Below are 19,935 nucleotides of genomic sequence, written 5' to 3'. Positions count from 1 at the left end.
TATATATATCTAAAAAATATCTAAGAGACATACTAAATTATGCAATTAATATTATTTAATAGCCTCAATAAATATATAAAAAAAAGATTAAAAAATAATTTTTCATAATGTTAATTTTAAAAAATGGAAAAAGTAAATTTGTTCCCAAAAAATTTAATTCTACTTTTTTAATGAAAGTGAGTGCTTTGGACAAAATTTCGTATTCTAATACCATATACTCTTTAATAAGTACTAACTGAGTTTCATATTTTGTGACTAGAATTATTTTTTAAAAGTCAGATTAACTATTTCAGTTGATTTATGTGTTTCCTATTTTATTTCTAAATGTAACATTAAAACTTAACCAAAACCAATGACAACAAATGAATTTAAATAAAATCATACAGTTCATATAAAATTTGGATTTGAATAACAAATTAGATGAGAAATCGATATATCAAATTACTATCTACTTTAAAATCAAACCATTCAAATTAGAGAAGCAAATAAAGATAAAATCAGTTATAAGGAAAAAAATTTGAAACTACTGTTTTTTTTTTTTAAATACTGATTAATATCAGAAGTGAATTGATTAAGTTGAATTTAAATATGAAACTTATAACAAAATCATTCAATAAAGTGGCACACTTTACTTTGGGTTTGGACCACTAAAGTGTGGTAACTAGCTTCTCAATTTCCCATATTAAAATCCAAAGAATACTCCATCAAAACAACAAGAATCAAAACAAAAGTTTCTCTTCTTCCTATAAATGTCATTCACATTGTAAAATTTCACCAATATGCCAAAAAAGTTCATCCAAGAATCATAAAGAAGATTTTCCCTCCTCTTCTTCGTCATCATAAAAGCGCAAGTGTTTCCCTTTCGGGGTTGGCAATCCTTTCAAACACAGTATGTTAGGTGAAGAATCATTCTGAGCACATTTCTCTTCCACCTCCTCTTTCACAATCTCATTATCATCACTGTCGTATATAAACCTTGTGTGTTTACCTTCAAACTTCGGAGCCATTCCTTCATTCATGTTAATCCTGTTCAAACCTTCACAGAGTTCATCAAGTACTATCCCTCCTTTAATGTTCTCTATATAATCTTCTTTATCTTCAGCTATTTTTCCCTCATCTTCATCTTGGATGCTTGCATTGGTCTGCATTGACCACATAGAATCATCATCATCATCATCTGTGAAGGAGCTACTAACCAGCTCAGAGAAACATTCTTCTGACGCATTTGAATCTGGTGATTTGTCTGAGAAGTCAAGTAAAAGGGACCTGCTTATCACACTCTTTTCAGATTCAAAGTTCTCTTGATTCACCACCACCTATCACCAAAGTTATGACACAAGATTAGTCGTAAAGATCAAGTAATTAGGAAGGGTCAAAGTAATTTTTATTTTCTGTCATGTCTCATACTTTAGAATTTGTCGAAGAACCACTTGAATTTTTCTTAATTTTCTACAAATATGTAAAAATAAAACACATAAATTGATATTAAAGTCACAAATTTGCAAATTAAAAACAAAACCTTTGAATACACATTTTTCAATCATGAGTTTAACATGTTTGATGTAGATTGTTTTAGAAAAAACAAACCTTTTTTTCTTTTTCGTCACATTGGGAGAACATTGGGAGATGAAGTTTTAAAAAATAAGCTGCAATTTCTTAGAAAGTAAGTTCAACCAAAACAAATGTGCTAGTTTATTGGTTATCTTGTCTATTCAGTTGTAAAAACAACATATTCTTGGCATTTTCCTTTGGTAAAGACTCGACGAACCTGAGGAACAAGGGGTTGTTGGAAAACATCAGAAGGAGTGACTGAAGCCAAACCAGAAATATTCTGAGTTTCAGACGCATTGACGGGAATGGGTGCAAGAAGTTCCGAGCTTTCAAGCGAGAACTTGGTAATCTCAACTTCCTCTTCCACTTTAAGCAAAAGGGTCTTCACTTGACCCCTCAGCAAGTCTTCCCCTGACCCTGGCGTGTTCTTCATTCTGCTTCCGCTCTGCTTCGCCAATGGAGTATCAAGAATTACCCCATTGGCGAGTCCCACAATTGGGGAATCATTTGTTATGTCTATTAATGCAGATGAATTCCATTGTTGCCCCCTTGATTTTGAAGCTGACACGTTTTTTCCAGAATCTTCAATCTTTCCTAGAAAAAAAAATGAATGAACGGTCATTTTGGTTGAGCTTAAAGGAGAAAAAAAATGAAAAATTAACAGTCAGTGGAACAAGAAAAAATCACTCACTGGAAACTGTGGTGGAGGGGTTATGTGTCGGTACTGTTCTGGTGGATAATGGGGTCTCCATTGAAAATAATAACCTAATAATACTTTGCACAGAAAAAATAGTAGTAATTGCACTGCACAGAACAGAGTAGTAGTGAGGGTTTATAAGAAAACAGAATGAATATGATGATGGATGAGGAAGTAGCCGTTAGTTTCTGCCTTTTGATTTATGGGCCTTTATTGGGCTGATACGGGTCTACAATGGGCCTCGGCTTTACCGTCCTTTTCTAACGGTAAGAGGAACGTTGTGCTTGTTTATTTGTAACATTAAACCCTGTAAATTCTGAAGAAATTTGTTTAGCAAAATAAATTAAAAATATCTGTTGTTTCTTATTTTATTAAAGAAAAAATGCGAGAAAAAAACTTTTGAAAAAATTCATTCCAAATAAAGGTTAAAACAAACACATTAGTGTGAATAATTAGAGTAATGATTGAGCAGCAAAGTGTGTTGTTAATTAGTTCTATCTCCAACCCTTCGTTGCATAATATAAGTCATTAGATTTGACTTTCGAACAGTTAGACTGCTAAAATAACATGGTTTCTATTGTGTTTACACGTGATTTAATTAATTGTTTTATTTTCTTTAAATAAGCTTCGGTAGATAATCTATTTCCTTTGTTATTTTCTAATGTTGTCTTATCTTTATGCGTAGAATATATAAAAATAAAGGTCTATAATATTATTATTTTAAAATTTTAGAGTAAAAATGATGTTAAATATTTTATATATATAATAGAACTACGATGTCAATTACTATAATCCTCTATAAATCCACGCTTTCTTCGTATTATAACAACCTATTAAAAAAAATCTCAGTTCATTGCACTTTTACGATTATTCATGTCTCAATATTGTGAATCTGTGACTACTGGCACCCAACCATAAGCACATGTGCAATAATAATACCTACCACCCACGAATCATATGAATATTGGTTATTAATTGGAAAAAGAACGATTACAATTAATTAGAAAAACAATTATTAATTTAATATATCCATTATTATTTACATATATGCTTGAAATATTAATTATTTGTTTAACAATTATAAATTTTCATTTCACTTTTCCAAAAAAAAAAAATCGAATCCCAAGATATGGGAGAATGAATATCTAGACACTGGACATTGATACATGAAAAACGACCATGGTTTTATGATGACTAAGCCAGCTAGATTATACAGTTTTGCTTCCTTCAACATGTGAATTAAATCCGTTCACACCAAGGTTGTCTCCTTTCTATATTTGCAGTAACATTAAGCACAAATCAAAAGCACGAGTTTTATTGACTTGGCAATAGCCAAAGGGCTTTTGGTCAACTTGACCCTATAATTATTATTTTTTATACAGGATCCCATCAACACGTTATTATGTCGAAAATATTTGTAAGACAAAATATTAATTTAATAAAAAAGCAACATAGTTTACTGATATATCAGTAAATTAAATAAATTAATACGAGAAGGAATGGAACACGAAGAGAATATTTAAAAAGAAATACAAGTGATAAAGCTAACCCACGTGTCTTTTCTTTATTGGCTCGTATATTTCCACGTTCTCTTTTAGGGGCAGACATTATTCAGTTTGGATGAATTTCTTTTTGGAAACTAAGTTAATTAATTTCAGTACTATATTAAAAGACAATAAACGGGTTAGTTGGTGTTTGGTTGCATCATTGCATTATGAGCACATGCTCTTAATATTTTGGAAATCAAATAGGTTATAAATGAATAATCTGTCTAACTTTTTAAAGGTAAACTTGGCAAATTGATACGTTGAAATTGAATCATTTATTTAAATGAATTAAATTTAAAAAAGAAAATTTGAGCTTTTATTACTAATTTTATTCTTAAAGTGTTTAAATTTAATAAATATCTTTCACGTAAAAAGATTAAAAAGAATGAAAGAATAATTGAACATAAAATAATAATTTTCAAGATAAAGTTATAATTTGGATAAATGACCAAATTCGCGTTATAAATGTATGGTGTGGTGATTTTAGTTTCCCAAAATAGTTTAATCATTAAAAGCTCCTAAATGTGGGGAAAATCACTTAATTTCGTCGTGTCGTGCAGGAAGATTTGGTAAGGTTACACTTATAAACACTTGGTTGTAAATATAAACATGTCAAATTGATAATAATTGAGATTAACTAAATTGGCAAAAATAAAGTTAGATATATTTTTTACTTTGCAAAGTGAATTTCCAAAAACTCTCATTTTACCTTTTACAGAGTAGGAAAAACACTGTCTTATTCTCTTTCCATTCCAGGTGATGAAGAAAAACGAAGAACCCATATCATTTGTAGTCACATGACATCTTCAAATGAGGATTCAAATTTTTCCTTTTATATTCTTTATAATCATCCAACAATTTATTGACTTGGTTTTTTTTTTTTTTTTAAACTATGTTACTTTAAAAAAAATTGGTTCGGTGTATTTTTTGTTGTTAGTTGTTGAAGGAGAAAGTAAATTGGGCTTTTGCATTTAAGTGTTGATGTTTTGGAAATGTGTTGTCTCATGCATGTCTCTTTTTTTTTTTTATTAATTTCGTTTTAACCTACAAGGGTCAAATTACGCGTAATGGAATCTTGGAGTACGCTAACAGTGTGATTTGTATTTGGTAAGACATTTTACATGAAAATTTTATTTTTCATGACTTATGCAAAGCATGTGGAGGTTATCAAAAGGTTTAAACAAATCATGTTTTATTTTTTTATCATCAGATAAAGGAACGGAGTGAGTTGCTTTTGGTGACAAAACTCGTCATGATCATATAAACTTTTATTACCATAAAATAATCACACTTTCCATTCTCTTGTAAATTGTAAGACCACTAACTTAGTTTTTTTAAAAAGTAAAAGGCAAAAGTTTTTTTCTTCGTGTAAGAAGCCATTCATGAAACTACATGTTTTAGTCTTCTTTCTAAGTTGTTCCTTCATAATTTTTCATATTCTTTCTTCAATATTTCGCTCAAATTTCATCTTTTCTTTAATCAGAGTCATTCTGGTAAACTCTTTCACTCTACTCACCAATCAAATTCATGAGTAGAGTAAATTCCATTTTACCTCTTCTCTTAGAATCAAATCTGAAATTTTTGTTTCTGTTGGCTATTCGGTATTGCATGTTGTCCTGTTTCATCAAAAATATGTCCTTGTATGTTGGTGAGTCTAGTTGTATACTCAGATCATTGATCTTATCTTTCTTGTATGTGTAAATAGGGTTTCGTGGGTGGGAGTTGTGAGAAAGCGTTGGTGAGCTTAAGAGCATTTAATTTAGGCAAGTGATGTCAATTTTAACCTTATTATGTTGTGTTTCTCATTCTAATTATTGGCTCTAATTCAAATCTTGTGATATTCAAATTTGGAATTATTACTTATTATGATCTGGACTATTTTTTGTTTTCTTTTGTTGAGTGTTAATGAATTTTTACATTAAGTTGTGATATGTAAGAAAGTTGAAATTTGGTTTGGTTTGGGAATGCTTAACATGAAAGCCTTTAATTGAGCGCTTTTGTCTAATTTGAGTTAAGAACCTAAAATTTGAAGTATTAGGATGTTTATAAAAAGTTGGGAATTACTCAACTAAAGCTCAAAAGGGGGTGTTTTAAGTTTTGGTATAATAATCGGACGACACTAATACCATTGGGCGCCACCCAGACAATGCTCTCTGTGTTGGTTGTCATTGGGCACCACATAGTGTCGTTGGGCACCGCTTTCTAAACTTAAAATCTGGGAGTTGTGGTGGTGTTCTCATTGGGCACAAACTGGGCTTGCTGGATTTGGAATGCTGACGTGTGCATGTGTGCGTGTGTGTGTTTGTATGCGTGTGTGTTTTTCCTTTGCCTAAGACGAGAAAGGGGTTAACCTTGTGAGTGGTAGGGTGAAACTCATTGGCACTAGCTCTGCAAAGCAGTAAAGGCCACCACAAGTGCATGTCTCAAGTGAATCTGATATCAATGCATGTATTCGAATAATTGAGTTTAGAAGAGTCTTTGATTATAAGATTTATATCTATATGATTGTTTGGAGTGCATTGTATTTGATACAATGTGTTTGTTATGATATTCCTTTTGCAAATTAGTTTACTATTTTGTGTTTGTTTATCTTTTTTGTAGTTCTCTCTTTCTTTTGTAATGATCACCTTATTGGTGTGAATAGATGAAGATGTAGGAATAAAGGCACCTATAGAAGATAAGGAGTCAGTAGTTAGAGTTGTAAGATGCTCTGGGAGCATTAATGGTTAGTTTTGGTATAAAACTTTTTGTGTATATGTTTTATGATCCTATCTTTTGATTCTCTATTAATATATTTTATATTTTGAATGATCTATTTTGAATATTATTATAAAATATCTTATTTTATTAATTTTATATTTCTAAAATTAGATGTTAGATAAATGAAGTCTTGAATTACATTAACAAAAGCTACAAGTAACGATAATAACAAAACAGCGCACAATGCCTAATTTGCATTAATTTTGAAAATAAAAAGTATAAAAATATCATTCATATTACTTTTTCAATAAGTTTGAACTATAGTCTTCGTGTTACAATAGCTATACACAATGTTAAGTGCTCTCCATTGATTAGTTAGACATAATTAAAAATGTTATCCAATATTTTTAATAAAGAAGGAAAAATATGAGATGGATTTATAATTATCCAAACCATAAATTTTCTTTTACATATAATACGTGTGTGGGATCTTATTTATTTTATTTCTAAAAATACAATATTTTCTTTTTGGGTTTATTTGACGATTTTATTAGGTTAGTCCAATTTCAATTCAATTGTAGTATATTAATTTCACTTGTATAGAGTCTGAGTCCGAGTGGAATCTTTGAATTTGGTAGTCCACGCGTTGTCCCAAATTGAAGCATCCTAATAAGACAGTTCACTGGAAAACCAGAGTCAAGTGATGAAGTCAAAGTCTAATTTCTTATTAAATTAAATTTGAGAACAGAAAAATAATTGATTGGTTGTGTGGGGTATATATATAAATACTGACACCACAATATCCTCAATTCAATCAAACCAATGCATACTCTTCTTCTCAACCTTCTTTCTCTTCTATTGCTAACATAACACAGTCAATACACAACATCAATAATAATAATTCATGTCATTATATATATATATATATACTCTCATCTTTATATATTAGATCTTTTCAAATTTTAATTTTAATTTATATATGTTCATTATTATGATACATGTAATGCTAACTTAATAAGTTTAAATATTTTTATCAAGTATATAGTCCTGGAGTTAATATCTATAATAGAAATAACTTTTCTCTCCATTTAGTTTAAAAGTATATTAGTAAGTTAATTTCGTTTTACTAATTATGTCACCACTAACATTTTGTTTGGTCATTTACAAAATTGTATTTATATATGTATTTTTTTTATTATAAAGATATTGTTTACGTACTAATGCTATATGGAGTATTTTCTACCTGGATTCACAATGACTCAATTTTGACCAAGAACGTATACCAAGAAATATGTCACATCATAAGTCTAACAAATGACTAGCTATAAGTTAATTAAAATTATTATTATTATTAACCATAGTGAAATATAAAAACATATACTTTAATCTGCAAGAGTTATTTTTGGATTTGGTTAGCGTATGAGATTTTGTTTCTTTGAAGAATAGCATTCTCGCAAATAATACTTGCACTTCATGTTATTTTAAACAATTTGGAGCTTGCGTGACAATGATTTATAATTAATATTAATAAGTTATGTGATTATGTTAATTGATAAATTAATAATTTGAACTCATATGTTCAAAGTTAAATACTTAAATTGTAGATTCTTTTGATAATCTTATACAGTTTTAAACTACATATAAGTAGATAAAATTATTATAAAGTAAAATTATATTAAAATTGTGTCAATGTCTTGTGATAATAAATAGTGTAGAAAAATTAAAATGTCAGAAAACAACAACTGTAAGGACCCCAGGACACCCAACTAACAGTGAAATAGCAATTCATTTGATTATTGTCCCCATTAAATGATATTGTTTATTTTTAAAAGTAAAGACTTGGTCAACATTAGTGTATTTATTAGTATCTTAATCTTTCGCGTGATTTTTTGATATTAAATTAAGAGGAACAGGTGATCAATTAAAATATAAGATTGTCAAATGGAGTGTGCAAGTGCAATTAGCAGTAGTAATAATTTCTACTTGAAAAATATTAAGAAATCATAATGTAGTTTTTTTGAAATAATCAAAGAAATATTACGACAAATAAATCGAAAAAAATCATATCTAGCAACATTTTAAACGGTGTCAATATAATTTATTATATACTTAAACTAAACTAAACTAAAAGTATTTTTAATCAATAAAAAAAATTAAATAAACATGTGAAAATGTATATAAGTATCATCGAATTTAAAATAAAAATTCATATAACAATTTATTTTTGTGGAAAAATAGTTTACAGTTATAGCAATAATTGATCGCGCAAAATATAATTAAGAGTAAAAACATGAACTGAAATGTAAGAATAATTTATACTATAATATTTTTTAAAAATGTAGAAACATATGTTAAATGATAAAGGAAATTGTTTTAGAATTGAGAGAAATAAAAAACATACATGACATCCCATATATATAAAAACAAAACTTAAATTTGTAATATAAAATTTTTATGAGTTTATAGATAAAGTAAACAAGCCATATAAAATTAATTGATTTAAGTTAAAGTAATTTACCTTGAATCGATGTTTATTGCATGTAACTACGCTCTTTTGATCTCTTATGCACATGAGGTAGGGTTTGGTCTTGTTTTTATAAATTAAAACGACACTAAGAATTTAACGTTAATTTGAACTTACTTACTAATTCATAATTTTAGTTGTAAAAAATTGAATTTAAAACTATTGAACATTAAGCATTGAGTTATAAATTTGAAAGTAATGAAGAGAAGTGATGTTAACTTAAAAGACATATACTTTTAAAAGAAGAGTGACTAAATTAAAAATATTAAAAAAATAAAAAAAATGAAATTTAAAAGTTAATAATAATAATAATAATAAAATAAAATGATTTGAAAATAGTTAATGATTTTGAATCATAATGTACCACTCTCAAAGATGTAGTTATTTCATTATGTTTAAATCTCATAATTAATGAGCTATACATTTATATTTGTCCAACAAGCAAAATAAATTAGTTTAAGTTTGTTTGATAGCGTTTTCACTAGACATATTTCTTATTTATTTCAAACAACTACCTTCTAAAAAAATTGAGAAAAGAGACACAAAATCCTGAAGAGGTGGATTTGGTATTCCTAAAATATATAGTAGTAATGGATCTATTTTGATCTTCCTAATAAATACTAAAAATCTTGTAACTCTTTAAGTAGACTCCTACCCCAAAACAAGGTTATGGAATCAGATGCTGAGTCAAAATTTAGGAGTTAAACCTTAAAATAAAGGAACACATGTAGAAAAGGAGTTAAGAATGGAAACAAAGTTTAAGGTTTTTGCAATGAATATAGGATAATAAATTAGGCAAAAGCAAAAAAAGGATAACAAAGGGAAGTGACAGCTAAGTTGAAGAATGAAGAATTAAAAAATAAAATTTACAATTCCCAATGAGAAGGAATTATTGGAAGTAGTTTTGGTTTGGGGAAGGCCATTCTTTCTGTTCCTTTCTCTCTCTCTCTCTCATATTTTTCATTCAAAAAGTCTCTTTTGACCACCACCACCTTCCACCTTCTTCCCTTCTTCTTCGTCCCTGCTTCCTTCTTTCCTTTCTCCTATTTCTCTTTCTCTAACGCACACAATCATCCACACTACACATAAACCTCTCAATTCTCTTTCTCTCTGTATATCTCTGTATGTTAATGAACCAGTGAATGGTAACATCTTCTCATTCTTCCTCTCATCTCCCTGCCATTCTTCCATCATGGGCATCTGTTTTTCAAGCACCAAGGTCAGCGGCTCCAGCAGCAACAACGCTGGTGCTTCCAATCGTAACCGTAAATGTTCGGAGCCGATGGCGGCACAGGGGGAGCCTGTGGCAGAGCATAAGCAACAGTCGTCGCATGGTCAACGGCGGCGTGAAGAATCGCGGAAGCCCCCACGCGCCAAGGAGAAAGCGGGCGGGCGTCGCCCAGGAGGGACACTGCCATGCGGAAAGCGCACAGATTTTGGGTACGACAAAGACTTTGACAAGAGATTCTCCCTCGGGAAGTTGTTGGGACACGGCCAATTCGGTTACACTTACGTTGGGATAGACAAAGCAAATGGGGACCGTGTCGCGGTTAAGAGACTCGAGAAGAGCAAGGTATTCAGTGTTATGCATTTTGTTCTTCTGCGGATACAGGATACCCAGTTTAGAGTTTGTGATGTTAATGGAAATCAATTTTTGTTCTTTTTTCAATTTTCGTTGATGGGTCAGGGTGAATTATGATTTTTTTTAGCCGGGTACTACTTATTTTGGTTAGATTCATTTGGAGTATGGGATAATACTACTTATTTTGATGCTGAAGATTGGTAGATTCATTTGGAGTATGGGATATTGATGAGCTTTAGTTACAGTATTTAATTGAACAGGGTTTCTGGAATGTCTGCTGATGCATCTTATTTTGTTCGTCGTTGACCTCGACTAGCTCTAATTTCTAATTTGGAGGTTGAAGTTTTTTATGTGTGGCTTTTATCGACTATAAGATGGTTGATTAGTTATGCCTTCTTCTGCAATTTGTATATCAAGCAACTCAGTTTCATTTTTTGTCCCTATTCTTTGAAGAAGGAAGGCTCGCAAGTTATTGATAATTCAGTTTTTCATTTCACTTTAGCTCACCGTTATTGGCGGCATCCTCTTGAAAGGATAGAGCAAATTAATGCCATACATAGATGAATAGTTTGAATTCGAACGTGTCGCACGATCTACTGAAAAGATGTGAAAAAACTACTACGATAGAACTAGTTAGGGTTGATTGTGATGTGAAAATCCACATCCTGATCTGTTGCCAAATACGCACCACAAATAAAAGAGGAACGGAGTTATAATGAATCTGGACAGAGTTGTCGATGCTTGCAATTGTTTTTACATATGTGAAGTATGAGTTTTGTGTTCCGAAGTTTTACTCTGAGAGCATTTTGATGTTTTCTTCTCATTTATGTTCCAATTTGTTATAATATGAGGTGTTGCACGATCCTGAAACATTCTTTGAATTTGATGGCAGATGGTTCTCCCTATAGCGGTTGAGGATGTTAAGCGTGAAGTCAAGATATTGAAAGAACTTACAGGCCATGAAAATGTGGTTCAGTTCTATAATGCTTTTGAGGATGATTCATACGTGTACATAGTTATGGAGTAAGTTACTTTTGTGTTCAGTCTCTTTTTTATGCTGTTTCACTTTGTTTATATGATTTTGAGCATTACTTAAGTGCAATATACTCAGGATATATCATCTGGGAGCTGATACATGGAATCATTTGTATTGTTTTCTTATGTCTTATGTTCTTTTATATATAATCCAATGTTATTAACATGAACTTCGTAACAATTTCAATCTTAGGTTATGTGAGGGTGGAGAACTGCTAGATCGGATATTGGCCAAGTAAGTTTCCCATTTACATTACTCAAATCTCAGAGCCATGATCCCTAATATCTCCAAGTATTTGTGTTTTCTTGTTGCGGAACTTAACTCTGTCTGCCATCATGTTTATCAGGAAGGACAGTCGTTATACTGAAAAAGATGCAGCTGTGGTTGTAAGGCAGATGCTTAAGGTTGCGGCAGAGTGTCATTTACATGGTTTGGTTCATCGGGACATGAAACCAGAGGTGTGTTCAAGTTTCTGACATGGCTAAGTAATATGGAGTTGTATGTGCTACTATATCTATTAAATTTTTTCCGCCTTGCACGCAGAATTTTCTTTTCAAATCAACAAGAGAAGATTCACCTTTAAAAGCTACCGATTTTGGTTTATCTGATTTCATAAAGCCTGGTGAGCAAAAATATGATTTATCCCCCTTTGCATTCAACTTGTTCTGGCAATCTTTATTTTGGAGTTACAGTTTTCTCTCTTTGGGAACAGGTAAGAGGTTTCAAGACATTGTTGGCAGTGCTTACTATGTTGCACCAGAAGTGTTAAAACGAAAGTCAGGTCCTGAGTCAGATGTATGGAGTATTGGTGTGATTACATACATATTGCTTTGTGGGAGACGTCCATTTTGGGATAAGACTGAAGATGGTATCTTCAAGGAGGTATATTTCATGTTATGACATGAATCTCCCGTAATTTATGTGAGGTTTTGATCTATTCTTGTTTCTTTAGGAACAAGAATAAATGTTTGGCCTTTACTTTCAGACCTTTAATTAAGAACTTGAAAATCTTTTGATGTTACATTTAATTTATAATCTTGTCACATTCAGGTCTTACGGAACAAGCCTGATTTTCGGCGGAAACCATGGCCAACCGTAAGCAATGGTGCAAAAGATTTTGTGAAGAAATTGTTGGTAAAAGATCCCCGTGCAAGATATACTGCTGCTCAGGCTCTATGTACGTATCCAACTGATTTCTTATCACGAGAAGGCTTTTTATTATGTTATCTAGTTGCACTATTTAAATTTACTATGCACGTATGCAGCATTGACAAAGTAAATTTGCAATAGGTAGTAATTACATTGTCATTTTCAAATTTAGTGAGTGGCCTATAGTCTTTACATGCTATGAAATAGCTAGAGCTACTCAACTCTGTTACTTGTTCGGTCAAGCTTGTTTTACCGAATCAGTAAAGCATAGATTTTTTTGTTTCGCTACGAGCTTAGCAATTATGCTAAATTGTGTTTCCATACAGAGTTTTCTTATCTAATAATTTGGATTCAAACTGTATTCTAATTGTATATTTTTCCCCTTTATCTAAACATATCTAAAACAAAGTCATACCCTAATGTTGTGTGCATCCACGAATTCTTATATTTCCAGCACATCCATGGGTTAGAGAAGGGGGAGAGGCATTAGAGATTCCTATTGACATATCTGTCCTGAACAACATGCGACAGTTTGTGAAGTATAGTCGATTGAAACAGTTTGCACTAAGGGTGAGAAAGGACAAATTAATTCAATCCTTTGCATGTTATAAGCAATGGAACTTGTTTGATGCCAATTTTTTGTTACTTGATTATCGTGCAGGCATTGGCCAGCACACTCAATGAAGAAGAGTTGTCTGATCTAAAAGATCAGTTTGATGCAATAGACGTAGACAAAAACGGTTCTATCAGTCTTGAAGAGATGAGACAGGTAACTCATTAATCAACTTCTTCCTGAATATACTAAATCCAGACACATTACTTATGAATTGGTGAGCAATTAACCCCTTAAATATAGTTTTCTTCTCCCTGCTTTGATCTAAAGGCCATATTTTGTGCAGGCTCTTGCTCAAGATCTCCCTTGGAAATTGAAAGAATCACGTGTGCTAGAGATATTACAAGCGGTTAGTATCTGTGATGATTCTCTGCAGGCACCATATTTTTTGTTGGTTACTTTGGTGTATATGCAGTACAAAAGATAAAAAATTTTAATTTCAGATACTGCGAGATATTCTTTAGCTAGCTGTAAGGATAGTGTATGAAGTGTACTTCTCAAGTAGAGAAAAGAGTGTTAAGAATCCTTAATTGAGAAACTAGTGGAGTGAGAGTTTCACTTTCTAAGTTAGAGATTCCAACTTATATTACAGGATTCTCTCTTTTTCCAAAATATTTTTGTATTTTTTTAATGAAACAATAGATTTGATTCCCCTAATCATTGTTATTCACCACTGTGGCTTTTTCTTGTGTGCTGACAGATAGACAGCAACACAGACGGGCTCGTGGATTTCTCCGAGTTTGTAGCAGCTACATTACATGTACATCAGTTGGAGGAACATGATTCGTTTAAGTGGCAGCAACGGTCACAAGCTGCTTTTGAGAAATTTGACTTGGACAAAGATGGCTACATTACTCCAGATGAACTTAGAATGGTTGGTTCCATGTCTATTCTCAAGCACCTTGAACATTTTTCTTACCATATATTCTCAAATAATGTTTTCATCATTCATCAAAGATTATAAGTATCTGTAGGTACTGTCTTTTACATATTTGCTACTAGCAACTGATATGATTTGTTGGTATTTCAGCACACGGGTTTGAGAGGCTCCATTGATCCATTGCTTGAGGAAGCTGATATTGATAAAGATGGAAAGATCAGCTTACCAGAATTCCGCAGACTTTTAAGAACTGCAAGCATCGGTTCTCGAACCGTGTTGAGCCCGAATCACTTTCATCGAAAGATGTAGATTAGATGTGTTTGGTTAACTGAGATAACTGAGGAGAAGAGAATGATGATTTTTCTCTAAGATTGTGGTGAAGCAATTGTTGTGCACATTTTGCTGTGTATGGAACTCTGAAACTACATTTGTGTTGACTATGGCATAGAGCACAGCAGAATAGTGTGTTAAGGTTAGCGTTGAGGAGCATATGAAGAGGTGTTTAGTAGTGTGTGGATTATTGAGTTGAGGTATCAGAGTTACATCAGTGTACATCATTTAAGTTCTCGAGGCTTTTCTTGGCCTGTTTGTGTAATTCATGTAATGTGTAATACTGTAATTATAAATAAAACTATTCTTACCCTCCTTCCCCACCTTAAATAATCTTCAATTCCAACTCTATTTTCTGCTTATTGTTAATGTTTGTCCGTACAAAACAGAGGGAGTGCTTATTGTTTGTTGTAATTCAAATTTTTTAGGACTTATTAAATTTGAAAATATTATAATATTATATTTTAGGCTATTTTCAAAACTAATCAATATCTCAACACAGATCTTTCGATGGCCAGTGGCTTAAACATTTGTGAGTAATAACGGAAACTCTTTAAAGTAATATAATTTTCGTAATTTTTGTTTTTTGTTTTTGGTGTGGAATTTGAGACGTAGAAGAGGCAGGCAAATTATTAATGTTTGGAGGAGGAATATTTTGGAGAAATGAAAGATAGAAAAGACAGTCTAACAGGAATTAGGGGACTGCAAATAGAAACTGAATGGGCCAAAGTACAACAGCGCACAAATACTCATATACAGATTTATTTTTTTTTATTCATTTAAATAACCTATATCAGTTGAAAGGAAATTTCTTACCTTATTTTATCAATTTTTCAAAATTTAACGAAAGGGGAATCTTTTCTTCTCCAATCGATTCCTTACTTCTTCTTTTTTAATTTATTTGGTATGCTTTTAAGCCTTTTTAAATCTTTAAGTAATTTAGACTAAATTAAAATAAATTTAAACTATATTATTTCATTAATTTAATATAAATTAACATAAAGTTTGTTTTTACAGGATCGATTGGATACTCTTAACTTTTTAATGGCTTGGTCTTCGGACCACTTTTGTCTCCAATTTTTACTTTATGAGGTGTGTTCTTATTGTCTTAAATCATTCTAGTGATACTTGTAGAAGACACTTTAATACTTAAACGAGGAGGTGTTCAGAAGTAAGGGTATTAAACTACGATTCTACTTAGACCTCCTATTCATACTATTTGTAAAAGTTCTTGTACTTATCACGGCCTAATTGCGGTTCAATCATATGTTAATATAATTATTTAGCTTATTTGCATTAACTTGCTTTTAAACTTGTTAATTGCATCGGATGTCTACCGATCAGTTATATTTAACGTCAACGATTGACCTGGCCGATCGACCTCTGGTCTGTTGCTCTTAAATGTTTGATTGGTTGGTCTATACTATACAATAATTTTGAAAACAATAATTCATTAACTAAAATTTATTCAACTATAAAAAAATAAATTTAATTGTAAAAAAAATTACATAATCATGTTAATGTATGACTTTTTTTTTACTTTCTGCATTCTTGAAATGTCTCATAAAATTTAGTAGGATATGAATAATGAAAAATACATGCATTGAATTTTCTAATGTCCTACCATTGTCTCAGATTAAGCATTTTTAATCTTAATAAGATTAAGTAAAGATCATATTAAGTGTAAACATGCCATGCATAATTTAATCCATTTTTGACAATGGAAAAGAAAATTGGAAATATTTTATTAGTTATATTATGTTACTATCATGAGAAATTAATCAATATATCTTTATAGTATTAAGTAACTTGGATAAAAAATAAGAGATTCAACATAAAAGAACATTTCTACTCATTTTTGTAACCTTTTATGGAGATGCACACTCAGGAAAACTATAACAATCTCAAGCCAAGCACAATAGTGTTGAGGCATCCTTTTGGATCAAACATAGCATTTCTAAAAATAGTTGAGGTGTTAGTGTTGAAACATAGTTGCTCTGAACTTCGCGTCACCTTCAACAATGAAATGACTCCATAATAGAATTTTCTCATCACTCATCACTAAAATCCTTGGCAAGAGAGTGGTAGCTTGTTATATAAACTTAATGATGATAACAACATAAAAAAAAACTTTGCAAAAAAGATCTAAATTCGTTCTTATTCCTCCCTCTCGCTCCCCTCTCTTTTCTATTTTATACATGTTAAAATATAAATGTGAAAAATGTATAGGGTGGAGATGTAAAAGTGTAAGGTTATGTAGTCTCTAAATTTGGATACAAAATTAAAGTTGGTTCATGTTTCAAATTTTGATATATTTTGATCTTTAAACTTAAAAATGAATTGATATAATCTTCTTAATCCAATTACATTAAAACTCTTTTACGTGGTAAATGATACTCTAGACTAACATTTGAGTTTGAACGTGTTAAACGGTGTAAACAACTTACATGTCAGTATCAAACGTTGATTTGATACATAAAAAAAAATAATACAATTGGATTTGGAGGACTATATCTGAATTAGCCACATGTCAAAATCTAAGTGATCTTTGACCTAGAAGGTGTCACATGTCAAAATTTAAGGGGTTTCAAGATAAAAATGACTCAAATTTAACATATGATAGACCTAGGTTTTGACATGTAATAGACCTAGATTTTGACACGTGATACTTTCAAATAGTGTTAATGTCAATTTAATAGAAGGAAAATAATGTTTTGACAATTTTTTTTTTTGATAAAGTTGACAAAGTTACTATAAATGGAATTAAAATAGATTATTATTTTATTTTTTAACCAAAATAAAATAATAAAATAATACTTTTTTTACTTAAATTGGTAATTTGTCAAAAAGTTTGTTAAAAAACTTTGTTAACCAATCACTTCTCTTAATAGAATATGTCATATTAACAAAAGTAGAAACTCAATTAAATAAAAAAAGATAAAGATAAAACAAAAAAAATCTAAATATTAATATTAAATTAACAATTAAACCTTTTTTTATGCGTTTTGAAGGTTGTAAAGTGTTTTATAGTGATTGTAGACCATTGGTGGTGATGGTTTGCTAGGTGTTGATGGTGATTTACGGTGGTCTCCAATGGTGGTAAGAGGTGGTGGCATTTCATCAAGATGTGAATTTATGTTTTGCATTTTTTTTTTTGTTTTACTTTCAGATTAGGATTATGTAATCTAGAGATATATTAGATTAGACAATCCAATTTTTTTTTTTTTTTTTACATTCTTGAATGTACCACTCAAAACATAAAATTTGTATTTTATTTTGTATCGTAAAATGCATACTAGCTTTACATAATCCAAAATTTGTTATGTTTTTTTTTGAAATGTATTTCAAATCGATCCATATTCTTCTGATTTATCCAATTTGAAAAAATGAATCCAAAGAAAAGGTTTTCAAAGGAGAACCTATTCAACCAATATGACGGGATAATAACTGTGTAAGGTAATTTCTGAGTGACGTAGAGGTCAAACTTAATACAAAATTTCATTGTTTCTATAATAAAATATGAGAAAGGGACAGATAAAGTAAAAAAGGAGAAAAAGATTTAGTTTTTATTTACTTTTTCATTAAAAGTATGATGGACATTTCACCACTCCATGGAGGTACACGTAGAAAACAGGGAGGTGCAGGAAGAAACTAATATGTCAAAAATAAAGTTTCAAAGAAAGTGAGTAGCTCAAGAAGAGCCCATCTTTTTCAGGTCCAGGACTCCACAAAGGGGGCTGGGGCATCCAACTTATATAAATAAATAATCCGGTTATATCAGTGTAGTTTCTTTTAATACAACTATTGAATTACGTTTTTTTAAACTTATCTTAAAATTACAATTTTATTTCACGTAAATTAGATATACAAGATTTTAGATTAATTTTAAAATATTTTACTTTTTCAATATATTATATATTTATAATATATTAAATTATAAATTATTTAATCATCATGCTATTATTATTATTTAATTTTAATAACAAAATTTTGCATCAATGGGATTCACACATTAAGTTACACGCGTATGACTGGTAATACAGGTTGTATAGACGATGCCAGCAAACCTATGGCGTGTGGTCCTGGATGGAAAAGATGCACGCGATAAATAGTATTAATTCTCTTGGTTCGTAATATTTTAAAATTATTTTTCCAGGAAATAAGAAATATAATATTTTTTAATTTTTATTAAACATAATAAATACATGTGTACAATTTATTTTTAAAATTAGAAGTATATAGGGTACAATAAGAAAAAGTAATAAATATTCTTTTAATATAAAATGAACGGTTAACAAATAATTTATAGAAATTAAAAATAGATACACTCATATTTACAGATTAGGTATAATTTTAATTAGAAACATTGTTTCTGACTTTATATAATTAATTAGGTATAATTTTAATTAGAAACATTGTTTCTGACTATTTAATTATTTTATAGTTCCTTCTTTTTCTCTTCTATTGATGCATCTATATTTTGACTTTAAATATTTAGACAAAGACACATAAGAGAATATGTTTCTCGAATCTCATTGGTCACAGCAATGCAACGAAAAGCGGCAACGTGTTTTCCCTATCTCAGAATTCAGTTCAAAGACGCAAAATATGTTTCTACCACTCAACGGTGATGCTAGCTAGTAACCACCTATAGGACTTATGAATAAAAAAGAAAATACATCCAGAACATAAGAAACATTCTTGGGCTAATGAAAATTTGAAAAACAATGTTTGACAAATGATACAGACCTTCTTGTTTTGGATAAACATGAGACGCAATTGAAACAGTAAAAATGTTACTTTATACATATGCTAACGTTGATTTGTGCTGGCAAGACAACCTTTGATTTTACTAATGAATGTCATATTTCAACCTTTTATCGCTCTTCCGTCTGATCCGTAATCACTCAGATGGGTCACCTAAAGATTAAAATTTAATTACATTACTGATGTCATATCAGTTTTACTTTTCCTATGAAATGATTAATTATATTTTTGCATAATTCTTATTTTTCGAAAAAAAAAAATCCTACTGTCTATAGTAATCTTAGTTTTAACTTTTTAAGTAATTTTGAACTTTATTGATTTTTGTATATTAATGATAATTGTTGTACGAATATTATACATATATTATATATATCATGAGATGTGAATATGTTTATTTTAAAAATAATAGGATATGATACGTGATATATGTATATTATAAAATGTATAATAATTATTAAAAATATAATAAATATGTGTATTTAAATTAAAATTTTAAAAATATTATTATTTTATTTATTAAATATTTAATTGATAAATATCAGTAAAGTATTTTAAAATA

General features: G+C 30.3%; 2 protein-coding genes across 2 annotated transcripts; one reads left to right on the top strand and one right to left on the bottom strand.

The window, feature by feature from the left end:
* Positions 1–624: 624 nt before the first annotated feature.
* LOC114174201 lies at positions 625–2,374 on the bottom strand. The gene is made up of 3 exons (XM_028058992.1): positions 2,243–2,374; positions 1,769–2,145; positions 625–1,316 (listed from the first exon to the last, which is right to left on the bottom strand). The coding sequence occupies exons 1-3, from the start codon at positions 2,301–2,303 to the stop codon at positions 804–806; spliced, it is 951 nt and encodes a 316-aa protein (XP_027914793.1). The 5' UTR covers positions 2,304–2,374; the 3' UTR covers positions 625–803.
* A 7,566-nt stretch (positions 2,375–9,940) lies between these two features.
* On the top strand, positions 9,941–14,939 carry LOC114173648 (calcium-dependent protein kinase 28-like). Its single transcript, XM_028058150.1, has 12 exons — positions 9,941–10,592; positions 11,494–11,624; positions 11,830–11,871; positions 11,984–12,095; positions 12,181–12,259; positions 12,350–12,519; positions 12,688–12,814; positions 13,241–13,356; positions 13,448–13,555; positions 13,686–13,748; positions 14,100–14,273; positions 14,430–14,939. Exons 1-12 carry the CDS (start codon positions 10,212–10,214, stop codon positions 14,586–14,588), a joined length of 1,662 nt encoding a protein of 553 aa, XP_027913951.1. The 5' UTR covers positions 9,941–10,211; the 3' UTR covers positions 14,589–14,939.
* The last annotated feature ends 4,996 nt before the right edge of the window (positions 14,940–19,935 follow it).

This window comes from Vigna unguiculata, chromosome 2 (genome assembly GCF_004118075.2).
Source record: "Vigna unguiculata cultivar IT97K-499-35 chromosome 2, ASM411807v1, whole genome shotgun sequence".
NCBI classification, from domain to species: Eukaryota; Viridiplantae; Streptophyta; class Magnoliopsida; order Fabales; family Fabaceae; genus Vigna; species Vigna unguiculata.
This window is presented reverse-complemented; position numbering and strand designations above follow the sequence as displayed.

Coding starts and splice junctions, on each gene's coding strand:
- LOC114174201 (XM_028058992.1), bottom strand. CDS start 2,303: ATGGAGACCCCATTATCCACCAGAACAGTACCGACACATAACCCCTCC. Junction 2,146..2,242: donor CCCCTCCACCACAGTTTCCA/GTGAGTGATTTT, acceptor TTTTTTTTCTAG/GAAAGATTGAAGATTCTGGA. Junction 1,317..1,768: donor AACAACCCCTTGTTCCTCAG/GTTCGTCGAGTC, acceptor CTTTGGTGATAG/GTGGTGGTGAATCAAGAGAA.
- LOC114173648 (XM_028058150.1), top strand. CDS start 10,212: ATGGGCATCTGTTTTTCAAGCACCAAGGTCAGCGGCTCCAGCAGCAAC. Junction 12,096..12,180: donor ATCGGGACATGAAACCAGAG/GTGTGTTCAAGT, acceptor CCTTGCACGCAG/AATTTTCTTTTCAAATCAAC. Junction 14,274..14,429: donor CTCCAGATGAACTTAGAATG/GTTGGTTCCATG, acceptor TTGGTATTTCAG/CACACGGGTTTGAGAGGCTC.